This window comes from Hesperophylax consimilis, chromosome 25 (genome assembly GCF_061612785.1).
Source record: "Hesperophylax consimilis isolate HC1 chromosome 25, BYU_Hcon_1.0, whole genome shotgun sequence".
Lineage (NCBI taxonomy): Eukaryota > Metazoa > Arthropoda > Insecta > Trichoptera > Limnephilidae > Hesperophylax > Hesperophylax consimilis.
This window is the reverse complement of record NC_142860.1, coordinates 9517944-9531122: the sequence shown is the minus strand read 5'-3', so window position 1 is coordinate 9531122 and position 13179 is coordinate 9517944. Positions and strand designations below refer to the sequence as shown.

The window sequence follows — 13179 nt, the reverse complement described above, 5'->3', positions numbered from 1 at the left end:
TTTTTATGTGTGCAATGCTGGGTGGGTTTTCTTGAAGATGGACAGCACTGAAGTGAGATGTTATCAGATTTTCAAATTGGTTCGGTGGCAAAAATAGAAGCCACAAATAATGATAAATTTCTTCATTTTATTATTCATTAAGGCTGGTTGTACCTACTCGGAAATTTCGAAATAAATTTGATAAATTCGAAGATAAAGTTAATTATTGGTCTTTGTTAGAAAAGATCGCACCAATAACCAGGATAAATGATAAATATAATGGTTGGCTAATTTTTCTTGCGTTGCACTATTTTCCTAAGCTTATTAAAATATAAAAGATGTGCAAACGTGGAAGTGCAAGATGAATGGATTCCCTCAAACACCATGCAAATGTTTACTAAAATTCATCCACAACAGACCGGTAAATTCTATTCAATTTTAAATTTCTGTTCATTATCGTCCCAGGCACGTGGTCTTAATTTATTCGACGTGTACTGTTGTTTATTTTTAGCGATCTGCAGTCGTGCTAGGGAACGATGATAAGTTATCGACATAATCGATAAATCCTTTATCGATCGACCGTGCTAGATACCCTGAAAGTTTTAACTTAGTGTGTTTATTGCTTCTTCCCAATATTCTCTCTCACTAAATTCCTATATAATAATAATGTGTAATTATTATTATAAAGGAATTTAGTGAGAGTTTATAATAAATATAAATATTGGGGTAAAGTCAAAAGTCTTTGTAGAAGAAGATAGTGATAATAAATCTATGAAAAGGAAAATACGTAATTCTTCTCGTGTTGTACTTTGTTTTGCTTCTTTCTCTCTCCTTTTCTATCCCCTGTATTTGTAATCGAGCATAATCTATTTTTACCAATATATTAGTGGGTAAGTACCTTCTTCCAAATTCCTACCTTGGCTCTGGGCCTATGTGTAATACCTATGTGTATATCCCTGTATGTTTCTTCTTGTTTGTTATACTTAACCTACCTTTTTCTATTTTTGTACTGTTTCGTATGTGACACTTATAATTTTGATATCTAAATACCAATGTAAAATTGTACCTATTAACTCCCATATATGTATTGTAAGTTCCTCTCGTTCTACAATGAGTTTTGTAACTCATCAGGATTACTCTAGCAAGAAATAAAAATAATAAAAAAACTTATTAAAAAAAAAATCATAATACAAAACAAGACACAGAAAGATAATATGGTGACTGTCTCAACTGGGAATCGAACCCAGGATCTTTGTCTTACCGGGACAACGTCTTTAACCACTCGAAAACATTATCAAACGTCATATTTGTCGATCTCATATTTCAAATTCAGAAAAAACAATATTTTCTTGCAATTAATTGTTCTCGTATTTTTGGCACCTATTTTAATGTATAAGTTCTAAAGAATTGGTTTGTAACCTAGATAGTGTCTGGGATAAACGTATCCAATTTTAGTAAATTATTTGTTTTATTGCAGTCTTTTTTTACAAAGCTTCATCAGAGCAAATTTAAGAAACTAAAGTTGTAACAGTTATAACAGTTGTACACAACTGATAAACAGTTGTGTAAAATTTACGTTTAAGGCCCATAATAACAACTTTTTTTTAAATTCTTCTTTTTTCCGAAATCAAGTCGAATATAATTCTTCAATCTGATACCCTCACTTTTAAGGCCCATAATTTATCCAAATATAATAATAATAGGTACCTAAACAAAAATGTATTTTTTTCACTCACTCACTTCACTCAATAAACTTACTTTTAAGGCTCAGAATTTATCCCAATATAATAATAATAGGTACCTAAACATAAATGTATTTTTTTCTTTTTGTAACAAAGTTGAGGTGATGATACTGATGACACTGGGATATTCCGAACTAAGGGTTTCATAGATGGGGATGCCATTATCCTGCTGGCTTCGGGAGATTGAGACTCCTGCCTGGTATCCCATTAAAAAAATACTATAACTTTCAAAATTACAGAATTAAGAGAAGAAGTTTCAAATTGGTCGACGCGCAGAAACGAATTTCAATGGAAAAAAGTCACAATTCTGGACTCCCAAAGCATTTCTAACAACTTTTGAAAAGCTGCGCAGTACTTACATAAAGGGCCAAGCTAAATTTGGTATGGATTGGTATGCCAAGCTCTACCTAGAAATATCCAGTATCATTTTTTTTAAACCGCATAAGAGTTCCAACTGTCTGAAATCAGTGAGACTATTGCATCCCCAATTGGGGTATGTTGTGAGGTTAAATATAGCGGAGAGGAGAAAGTGAGGAGGAAGAGTAAGGTGGCGAAGTATCTGGATATTCAAATCTGGTCACCAAACACAGCCAAAGCCATTTCAATTCTGAATGGTCGTCTTACACCAGGGCGATTATGAGAGTATCTTCATATCTGGAACATGCCACAAACATTCTTTATATTATTTGAAATAAGTAATTTATGAAATAACATTACATAAAATCAATTTGCGCACGCCGGGATATGAACCCGCGATCTCCCCTTTGCTAGTCGAGAACATTTCGCTTCGACCAAGAAAGCCTTCGTTAGGTGGGTATTTGCACATTTTTTTTTTACCAAATAGCACTGACACCACACTACATGTACTGGTGCACCCTACCTTGAAGGAGGTCTAAAACTACTATAAATCTTAATGGTCATTAAAATAAATCGATTGTAGGTAATTACCCATATTTTTGCGAGTTGTCTGTTATCCGTAGTAAGAAAATTCGTTATCTACACGTTGTAAAACGTCTAAAATTTGTTGAAAACTTATTACATATATACCTGCACTTGTCGGCTTATGATTTTTCTTACTGGGCAATGAACTTACTGCCAATGTAAATTACATGATAATTAAATCGTAAAAAATATACTTATTACCCAGTTAACTTCCGGTACAAACGAAGCGAAGAGATATTTAATTCTTCTTAAATAACAAGATACTAATTACCCTCCATATGAATAATTCATAAAATAAAAATATGTAGATAGTTACGTGTGGTTCTTCCACCAATGTACAAATTTTTATATATGTATAGCTAATCATTCCAGGCCAACAAAATACCCAATCGAGCAATTCTGTTATCAGTTAGTACAAATCAAGGTTTTGTGAATATTTTATTGTTAACAGTGCAGAAACAATGACTTTAATGTACCTACATCATAATAAAGAAAAAAATCACAATTTCACATTATAAAGAAATGTTTTTTTGGGTTACACAAAAGTTAGGTTAATAAATCTAATTGACTTTTTAGATGAAATTATTTAAATGTAACGAAAATCGCAGAAGTGAAGATTGTATGGTTAATAATAGGTATTTCTTATGGAGCATGGATATTTAAAAAAAATTTTTATCAAAAATACTAATTTTGACTGTGGGTCTATCTGTGACTGTAACTCTAGTTTAATAATCTCTTTAATGATTTTTTTTAATATAGGTATTTCTTTTTCTGAAACTTTTGATAAGCATTGGAATAGTTATACAAATAATAATTCAAATGTTATTTTTCAAAAATAGAACTGATTGTGCAAAAAATTTAGGCAAGCGATAAAGTAGGTACCTACCTAGATAAGGGCGTAGCTATAGCATTCACATGGGGGGTGTCGTTCCTGGGGGGGTGGGAGAATTTATTATGAAGTTTTTTTGCACCACCACTTACTAAAAAATATTATTTTCATCACATTGATAATTAAGAAAATTATTTTAATTCTTTATTTGAAATTAATTTTAATTTCTTAGGGTTGACTTCACTACTGAAGTCAGATTTTATGATTTTTTACGGGTCTGCGTAAGTAATATAAATAGGTAATATTATATCGGTGGTGTACTCGTAGATACTAAATTTAAAAAAAAATCATAATTCTGCGATTAAAATAATTAGTAGTGTATTGGTTAGCATTGTTGCCCTTCAAGCAGTGAATTATATTTAAAAAAAAAAAATTGTAGGTAGGTAAATGTTTCTTCAGTTTTTTTTTTTAAATTTTGGTGTGCTCTGAGAAAACTTTCTGATATAATTTATTTTAGAAATCTATTCAAATTATTCGTATACTGTTAAAAACGGGACTGCGGGAGTTTAAAGAATGAATAACAGATTTCCTAACAAACTATTAGTAAAACTCGAATGTGTTATGAGACTGTCGGAATACGTGTTCATAAAAATTCTGATACTGTCGCGTTTCGTCATTATATTTATCAGGATAAACGCAGCTGCATGAACACGTATTTCGATATGTTCTGAATTTTCTAATATTTTATTAGAAAATGGCTTGCCATCATATTTTTAACCGCATTTTAATAAATTAGCCATACTCATTTTTCTCTTTTAATATTGTAATTCAATTCAACTCATTTTTGAAATGATAATTGAATTCTTAAAAGTTTCGTTGTTTTTCGCATACGAACTGATGTAACATTCGGTAGGTTGAAGTTTAAGAACAACTTTACTCCCTTTACAAATACACAACGTGATTGCATGTTCATACAATTACTAAAGCCATCTGCCAACAACGAAGCTGCCTACCAACTGGAAGTAAACTCACGGCTAAAGCTTTAAGCTTTAAACGCACTTACACAAAACAGCATAATTCCGAACCCTTTCCAAGATGGCTGAATTATTCGGCAAGGCACTCCAATTAAGTGTGTCAAAGAAAATCGTGCCAGCTTTCTTAATGAAGACTGAAATATGGAAATATAAAAGGGCGAAATGAACGTAAATTGCTATCGCTAATCATAATCGAATTGCGCCGAAGTTTGGTCGAATTACGACGTAAATTGCCAACGATAATCACGATACACATTTCCATATTAGCACGAGCTTTTTCTAATTTTCGAAAGTACGAGTCTGAAAGTATGAGGCCACTTTAGTATAAGGATATTTTAGTACAACCTTGGACAAAATTGGACTGAATTAAGACGTCATAAGTGTCGAAGATTTGAGATCATTTTTCTTTCATGATTTAAAAATGGGCTTCGGCAAAAATGAGTACAATTAGGTTACAATTTAGAACCCTTAGATCTGACAAAATTTAAACATAAACCATTTATATTAATGAAAGATGTAGATGGCAAGAATGAGAACATGAGTAATACCTATACATATTTTTAGAAAACTGCTTTCTTTCTAACCATGAATTTGAAGGCAGGCACTTAATTACTTAAGTAGGTATCTTAGGTAAAATATTTCCTAAGTTATCTTTTGAAAATAAATGTGGCAGTTCAATTTTTTAGGGTTGTAAGTATTTTTTGGTATTTCAAATACGAACTAGGTACTAAATTTGATAAAACGTAATAAAAAAGTGATAATATATTCTAAATTTACTAAAAGTTTTTCAGGAAACCTGATAATTCATCTGTTAAAAGCCTGCAATCCATTTTTAACCGGACTATCAATAATTTGAATAGATTCTTAATAAATTAGCAATGCTCATTTTTACAATTAAAAAAGTGATAGCATGACGATATCCTGATAAGATATTATTTTAATTCAGAATACATCGAGAACACCTGTTCTTTTCAAAATAAATAGGTATCATAACGGAATATCAATATTTGTATAGTAACTGATACTTTGTTAGGAACCCTATCAATTCATTCGTTGAAGGCCTGCAGTCCCGTTTTTACAGGAAAACGAATAATTTGATAAAATTTATTTTGAATAAAATAACATTATTTTACATCAGTAAGTTTTCTCTGTATAGGAGTGATTAGTCGACTCAATGATAGAGATAACATAGGAATGTGAAGACATCTAAACAAAACACACAGAACAGGAAAAATGCAGTCCGACAAAAACGCATTATGAAAAATTTATTATGTCAGTATAACTTCTGCAATAATTTATCTGGGTAGGTACGATGACTAATACCTAAATATGTATCTATTACTTATACGCATGGTCCTCGTGGATATAAAAAGATATGTACCTAAGTACCTACCTAAATATTCGGAGATTTGGGAGATAGTCATCTATCTATATATATAATAGATCTTCTAAAACCGTTTTCACTGTTTTATTGTACCGTGGTACGAACAATCTACAATGTATAATATAATACTATTTTAAATAATAATACTATTTTTAATATCATTCATGAAAGATATAATGTTTTCGATGATGACTATATAAATAATTTTGTATTTTTATGCATTGATTAAACAATTAACAAAACCTTAAAATTTTTAAAAACCTACCTAGTTTGTTAAAATAGCTTAAAAATGTTGTTGCGAACGACATGTTTTTATAATTTTATTAAGGGTTTATATAGCGCCTGCGTGATAATTACATCGGCATGATTAGCAGAGCTGAAGTAAATTCTAGAAAAATGGTTGTTAAATATACCTTTGTGAATAACTTAACTCTTAAGGTTATTTTAAAGTGTGGTCTTACATTTAGTGGAAGCTGGTGATTTAAAAACTTCATTTTTCATATATTCTGGACATTAATAACATAGAAAATTTGCTAAATATTCAAGGAAAAGCTTTAAACACGTCGCACAATGGCGAATTTAATATGTTCTTATATTTATATGGTTCAAAGGGTAGGTAATATATTTTAATATACTATGCTGAAATGTAAGTAATACTATTTTTAACAGAACTTTTAAACATAGGTATTTTAAAATTAACATGCATTAAAATACCATCTTAAACACTGGCCTTAGATAATAAAAAACAAGTTTTAGTTTAATACAAGTGATAAATAACCATTAATGTGAGGTAAATGGTTGTTCATCAGTTGTGTAAAATTTAACACTTTTTTAGTAAGGGGATAATTAAGTACCTACTTAGACACACTTTCATAGTTTTTTAAATTGTTATTCACGTTTCTGCATAGGTACCTACTTATCCATTCTTTGGTATAAGTACTTTTCATTTTCATTTTAACGTTTTATATTATTTGTTCTCACTGTAGGTGTATTTAAAAAAGTATTGATATTTGAAGAGAGCACTACTTTTCAAAACTCAAGGACCAGCTTACACAAGCAAAGAATAATTTACTAAAAATTTTAGGTACCTATATTGAAAACTGTTATTCATGTTCTAAAAATACTAACTTATAAAAAAAATTGAATAAAAAGTTTGTAGGAAATAATATTATATAGTGACTCTTGGGAAACAAGAAACAAGTTTAAGGCGATGCCATACGTAGTAATGCAAAATTATGTGTTTTTGGTTTGAAAATTTGGTCGCAGTCGCGTTTCAGATGCTTTAATTAAATACTGCGAGTAGAATACAGCTTGGCCTTTGAAATAATCGAGTATTTTTTAGATTAGTCTTTTTATAAGCCCAGAAAAAATAATGTATAAGGCCTATGAAAACTGCTTTAAAGTTCAAAATCTCCTACTTACAAACCCATTTTCGGTTATGATTTTATTGTTTAATGTGGCAAATTAAGTTATTTATAAAATGATAGAAAAAAAACAAATATTTATGTCCGAACATCCACAAAATAAAATAAAATGCACTTTTTGGCCATGTTTTTTTCTTGCATAAATCAAAACAGACGGATGGTGTTAAGCGGGTATTTAAACCTTATCGCCATCTACGTAAGGGTTGTTATTGATAGCGGCTCAATTTAAAATATTACACGACGTAGTGCATCGCCTTAAAAAACACCTAAATGCTTTCTTCAGTTTTTCATCAAAGATTTAGTTATCAATATGACAAAAAATCTTTTAATAATAATTCTATTTCGATGATTTGTATAGCGCCATTTGTATGCATAATCACCTCAAGGGCGCTCTACAAATATATAATACATAGGTATCTACAATGATCTGTCATTAATAACTACAGACTAGTCAAACTATTATCAATTTATGGCTAACAATTTGCATCCACCGGTTCGTCGATCAGTAAAATAAAGCTATAGGTAGGTATGTACAATGCATTTGATTGATGAACGTGATGCTAGAATGTAAGTATGTTATTATTTACATTTTGTACAGGCAGATAATATACAGTCCATACTTTTTATTTTTTTATTGTACTTATCTATTGTAAAAAATACTGGTTACATTTATATATTATATTATATTTTAGGTCATGTATACCTTTCAGAAAAGAGGAACTCTTTTGTAGTATGTTATAATATGTTTGAATAATTTAATTAAAAAAAAAATTTAATTGTATTTATTCGTTCTGATTGGTTTATAATACAGCGCAATTCTGAGAGTAGATTATTTTGTTTTAAAATTATTTGTAATAAATTGATTATTTCTCATTAGTTTGCAGCATTCTTGATATTCTTTTATATTTTTTCTTTACATATTTCTATAATAGAAGCTTGCCTAAATACGTCTTTGGCATTTGGCACTGGAAACAGTTTTAAAAGTAATTCTCTAATTTTTCTAATTTAACTAATAATTTACTATGTTATTTAATTAATACCATTTCTCAAAATTCTAATAAGGAAAATATAGGAAATTGCTTACTGCGGTTTAATGCCAATGAATCCACCTATATTTCATTGTTTATCCCATAATTTTTGATTATATAAATTTGTCACATTATGTTATAGGTAGGAAGGAACCTACCTTCTGCCTTCTTTTTGATAGAAAAGTGTAAAAGCCTTTACCACCATTTAGCCTTAAAACGAAATTGGATATCACCCCCTAGAAAGGCTTTTATCTAAGATAAAATTTTCTTGGAAAGTTTGCAGTCACGCACATAAATAAAATACAGAGTAGTAAAGAACACACTTATTAAATTAAAAGTCTCCTTTATATTCCCATTAATATCGTGATCAAAAACTAACTGGAAGGGTAAAACACTTCAAGTTTAAAGTAAGTAAGTTGAAGACTTTTTCATACCTTGGTAATTTATTTTTATTTATGACCGTTTTATGATTAATTTTAAAATTCACAAATATATAGTATTAAGTTATGTACCTAGTGGTGTCAATTCAAAGGGATTCCGGAAATCATTTGTTTCAAAATTAAAAAATTTCCGGAAACCGGTTTTTGAAAAAGTCAAAAATATATTGATGAATGAATTAAAAGATAATATTTTTAACAAAAAACATTACTTTATAGTTATTACTATTTGCGACTTTTTTTGCGAGATTGGATGTCAACATGGAACTTAAATTTTAGTAATAGATATTGCATCTATTTAAAAAAAATGTCTTTAGGTACATATTTTTGTTTATATTGATTCCACCGTCGTAGTCGTAAAAACAAACAAAGGTCAACCGTGTATAAATGTTAATATTTGTGCTACCTATATCAATTTACATGCAGTCCTTACATACCCGTAGATAAATTTATAATTACTTGGACTTTTTCAAAACCCAACAAGCAACTTCATACTTGTATGAAGATATCAGCTGCGTGCTTTGAAACGTTTTTTGTAACGTCGTCGTTTGGTACCCATTAAGTTTTTGTTTTTATGGAAACCCGTTTATGATAAATGAACCTTGGTATTATCTACTGCACATATCGTATTAATTAATGGTTATCTATACCTACCTAACAACCATAAAAGAAAACCGACACAAAAATATTAATATGGTCAATTATAGATTTGCAAAGAAAAATTGTTCCACTATTTGCGTCACTTATTTCTAGATGCATTTGGAAATTATATTATGAGTAAATTATCTTTTAATCAGACTTCGATTTCTCGGTCTATAAACTGCATTAAAATACCATCGGTAACTCTCGTTGCCTTTCTTTTTCTACGCCAATTTGTGGCCTGAGCGAACTCGGCAGTTGAGATCACTGAGCATGACATAACGGAGATTTATCAGCATAACAAACCCCATGCTGATAATCTCTGGATGTAAAATTAAGCTTGAAAGTGTCAATAAATTGATTGAGTCTTAAAAATACGACAAACAAATATTTATAATCAAAAATGTTGCTCCCTTTCTAAGTTTGGTACTGTCGTTAGCTTGGTTTTACTAAACGGACATTCAATTTAGAATTATTTCTCAAGTTCTTCTGCTCCCAACCGTCTGGAGCCAGTGAGGCATCCTTAATTGGGGTAGGTATGTTGTGAGGATGAAGGTAGTGGCGAGAGCAAGGAGATGTAGAAGAGGAAGGTGGGGGAATATCTGGCTATTCATATCTAGTTGCTAAACATTTCAAGCAACGTTTAAATTCTGAATAGTGGTCTTACACCAGGGCGATACTGAGAGTATATTCCTCTCTGTAACGTACCGCAAGTATACCATATATTATTTTAAATGAATAAATTGTGATATAACATAAATTAATGAAATAAAATTTACTTGCGCACGCCGGGATTTGAACCCGCTACCTTCGACTTGCTAGTCGAGAGTCTTACTCCTCAACCACGTAAACCGTCAAATACGGCATAAACAAATGCATTTAGAGTGCAAAATTAGGCCCTAAGTACCTACTTATTCATAATAACTTAGGTAGGTATGTCTCAAATACCTACCCGTCTAACTTTTCAATTCGTTTCCAGATTTTTTTTTTAAATTTTAAATTAAGTTCTAGGCACCTACTTAAATTTATCTGGTTTTGATAGTTGTCTACCCGTGGAATCTTGAACCTATTAGATTTAAGATAAATACATTTTGCATTGATTGAACTGAAATAAATGGTAAATGGTTTGGTTCCTACCTGCAGATGCTTCGCTGCTGTTAGCCTCGAAGGTCTTGCTGGTCATCTGGAAAAGGGCATCCAGGGGTGTTCCGAGAGGGGGCGCTCTCGCCCTGTTGTTGGGCCTGGCACCTCCGGGGGAGCAGCACTCAGACCCCGAACTGGATCTCGAACTAGCCGTCTCACTGTCTGCCGCACTTCTTCCCAATAGTCTTTGCGCCCTCAACTGTTGGAGTTCCAACTGTAACTCCGCTCTTGCTCTCCACGGTTCTCCAAGCTCTAATTGGAGTTCTCTACTTCTCCAAGGTTCTCCAAGTTCCATGTGCTGTTGGAGTTGTAGTTGTTGTTCTAGTCTCAATTGTTGCTGTAGTCTTTGTAAAGCGTGTGCTGACTCTCTCGCGTGTAGATCCCATGGTCTGACTATCTTTTTTTGTTCTTGTTGTGGTCTGTGCGACAATATGTCCAAGATTGAAAAAGATTTAACTCCATCGAAGTGTCTGTGCGCTGTAGGGATGTTTCTTTCTTCTGGGGATGCGGGTCTTCTTGTTGCTTGAGGTTCTTCCCTTTCTAGAGGGACCATTTTGAGTTTCTTGAGGGGTTTGAAATAATCATCTGCCGGGGAGGCAGGAGGGCTGGGACATCCTACGCTTATCTCGTCCTCGCTTGAAGCCCGACTTTCCATATCGTCGTGCATATTAGGATCCTGTCGCCACAACATGCAAGCTTCCTTTTTAAACTATTCAATTGAAAACTTGATGAGATTCTGTTGAACCATCAACATCTAGAAGACACTTTTCTGCATTTTTTTTCAAGAAGCCATTTTTGATCAGGCAAATTTATCCCTAAATATGTATATCGTCGTGGTGCAACACTTTGTCTTTTGACTAAATATTATTTTGTAACAAATTTTATTGTTTCCACTGTTTATCACAAAAATCAACTGTCAAATATTATATTCAGCACAAAAGTAGTCCTTCTACTCTAAGTTATTCAAAAAATCTGTCAATCACTGAAAACACTTGTCAAATCCACTGTACCATCAATCACAAACACAAAAAGTCAATTTGCACAAATTCACAAAACTTTATAAAAATCCCTTCGCGAACCGTTCAATGCACACATAACACGACTTAGATTAAATATCTAGTCGCCTACAAGTTTTGGACTTTTGAGTTTGATAGCGAATTATTGTTTTTTTAGAAGGACAAGTTACATAAGATCGCGTCGGAACGTTTTGACGGCTAAGCAGACTTCAACATCTGATAGTTACCGCCACTCTGACAGGCGGACCTTACTTAGCAAGAGTCTGCCCGTCGGATCGGCTCGTTTGAGCCCAGAATGACAGATGAATTACGGACACTGCCCCTTAAACAGGGCGTGGTCAAAAACCAGTGGGCCAATCAAAAGCCTGCAATCTCCTTTGAATTTGCCGCCACGAAAAAGGAATGACTCGCGATTGGTCGGTTTTCCGAGTGTGGGTGGGGCTTGTGGATAACCAATGGAGTGGTGTTAAGAGCCGGTACAAAAAGGCAATTTTCTTCCAATGACTGGTTTTGTTGCTTTTTGTGTGTGGTGGGTTAAATTATTTTATATTATGTTCCCTTTCATTGTGCAAATACGACGAGGGCTTGAGTTTAGAAATCCGAGTTGATTTTTGAATAACGAAAAATATTTGCTGTGGGTAGATAGGTAGGTACCTACCGACTTAATAGATATGTACTTTGTGCACTATTTAGCAAATCTGAATCTACCTACTATGAGTTTTATTGTTATTTTGTTTGCATTCTTTTGCGATCTTAGTCGAATGTTTTCATATATTGAACCTAAGTAATATTATCTACATGTTGTACCTATGTTAAAATCCAGTCTTTTGGGAAGTTCGACCATTACATATTTTTATTTATGAATAAATAAAAAAAAATACTTCGGTACCTACCTATCTACCATAATACTAATAATAATATTGGCTAATTTATATAACCATATCAAGGTACCAGTGGCGGTCCGTGACTTACCTCGAATGGTAAGATTGAAAATAAGTCATTTTTGACGTTGAAATTGAAAATATTTTTTTTCATACCTAATTTCAATTTTTCGTATGATAATTTTGAGGATTGAAAATTTAAATTTTGAAAAGAAAAAATACATTATCAGCTACAACAACATAATAAATGACGTATTTTTCAATCTTAGGTACCACTCTAGCATAGTGAAATACGTATCTACCAATATTTATTTAGGTATTTAAGGAAGGTATCTACAATTAGGTATCTAACTACCTACCTTTAAATATAGGAATTACCAAACAAATGTAGCGTAAACATTCGAATGAGATTTAAAATAACTAAAATTCGCAATCAAACTCAAGTTGAGGTGATTTCATAAATAGGACATATAAAAATTTTGGGTATAAATAGGTAATTATTATTCAAAAATTCTTTTGTAGCACCTTTTCCATTTTTTTCGACTTTATGTCTGGGTTAAATCTTCCCCACAGGAAAAACTAAGCCCTTCCACACACTTTTCCACAAATGATCATCTAGACAATCTACATTATGCAAGTGGATTTTATAAGCATAATAAATACAAAAACAAATGGGATAAAAATTCACCGACTCTAGATAT

General features: G+C 31.9%; 1 protein-coding gene across 1 annotated transcript in view; it reads right to left on the bottom strand.

Annotated features, from left to right (window-relative positions):
- LOC149411515 (uncharacterized) overlaps window positions 1-11272 on the bottom strand; it is a 136296-nt gene extending 125024 nt beyond the window's left edge. The window contains exon 1 of the mRNA XM_089646779.1: window positions 10576-11272. Within this exon, the coding sequence (XP_089502905.1) occupies window positions 10576-11272 (697 nt within the window). The remainder of the gene's footprint in view (window positions 1-10575) is intronic.
- Between the last annotated feature and the right edge of the window lie 1907 nt (window positions 11273-13179).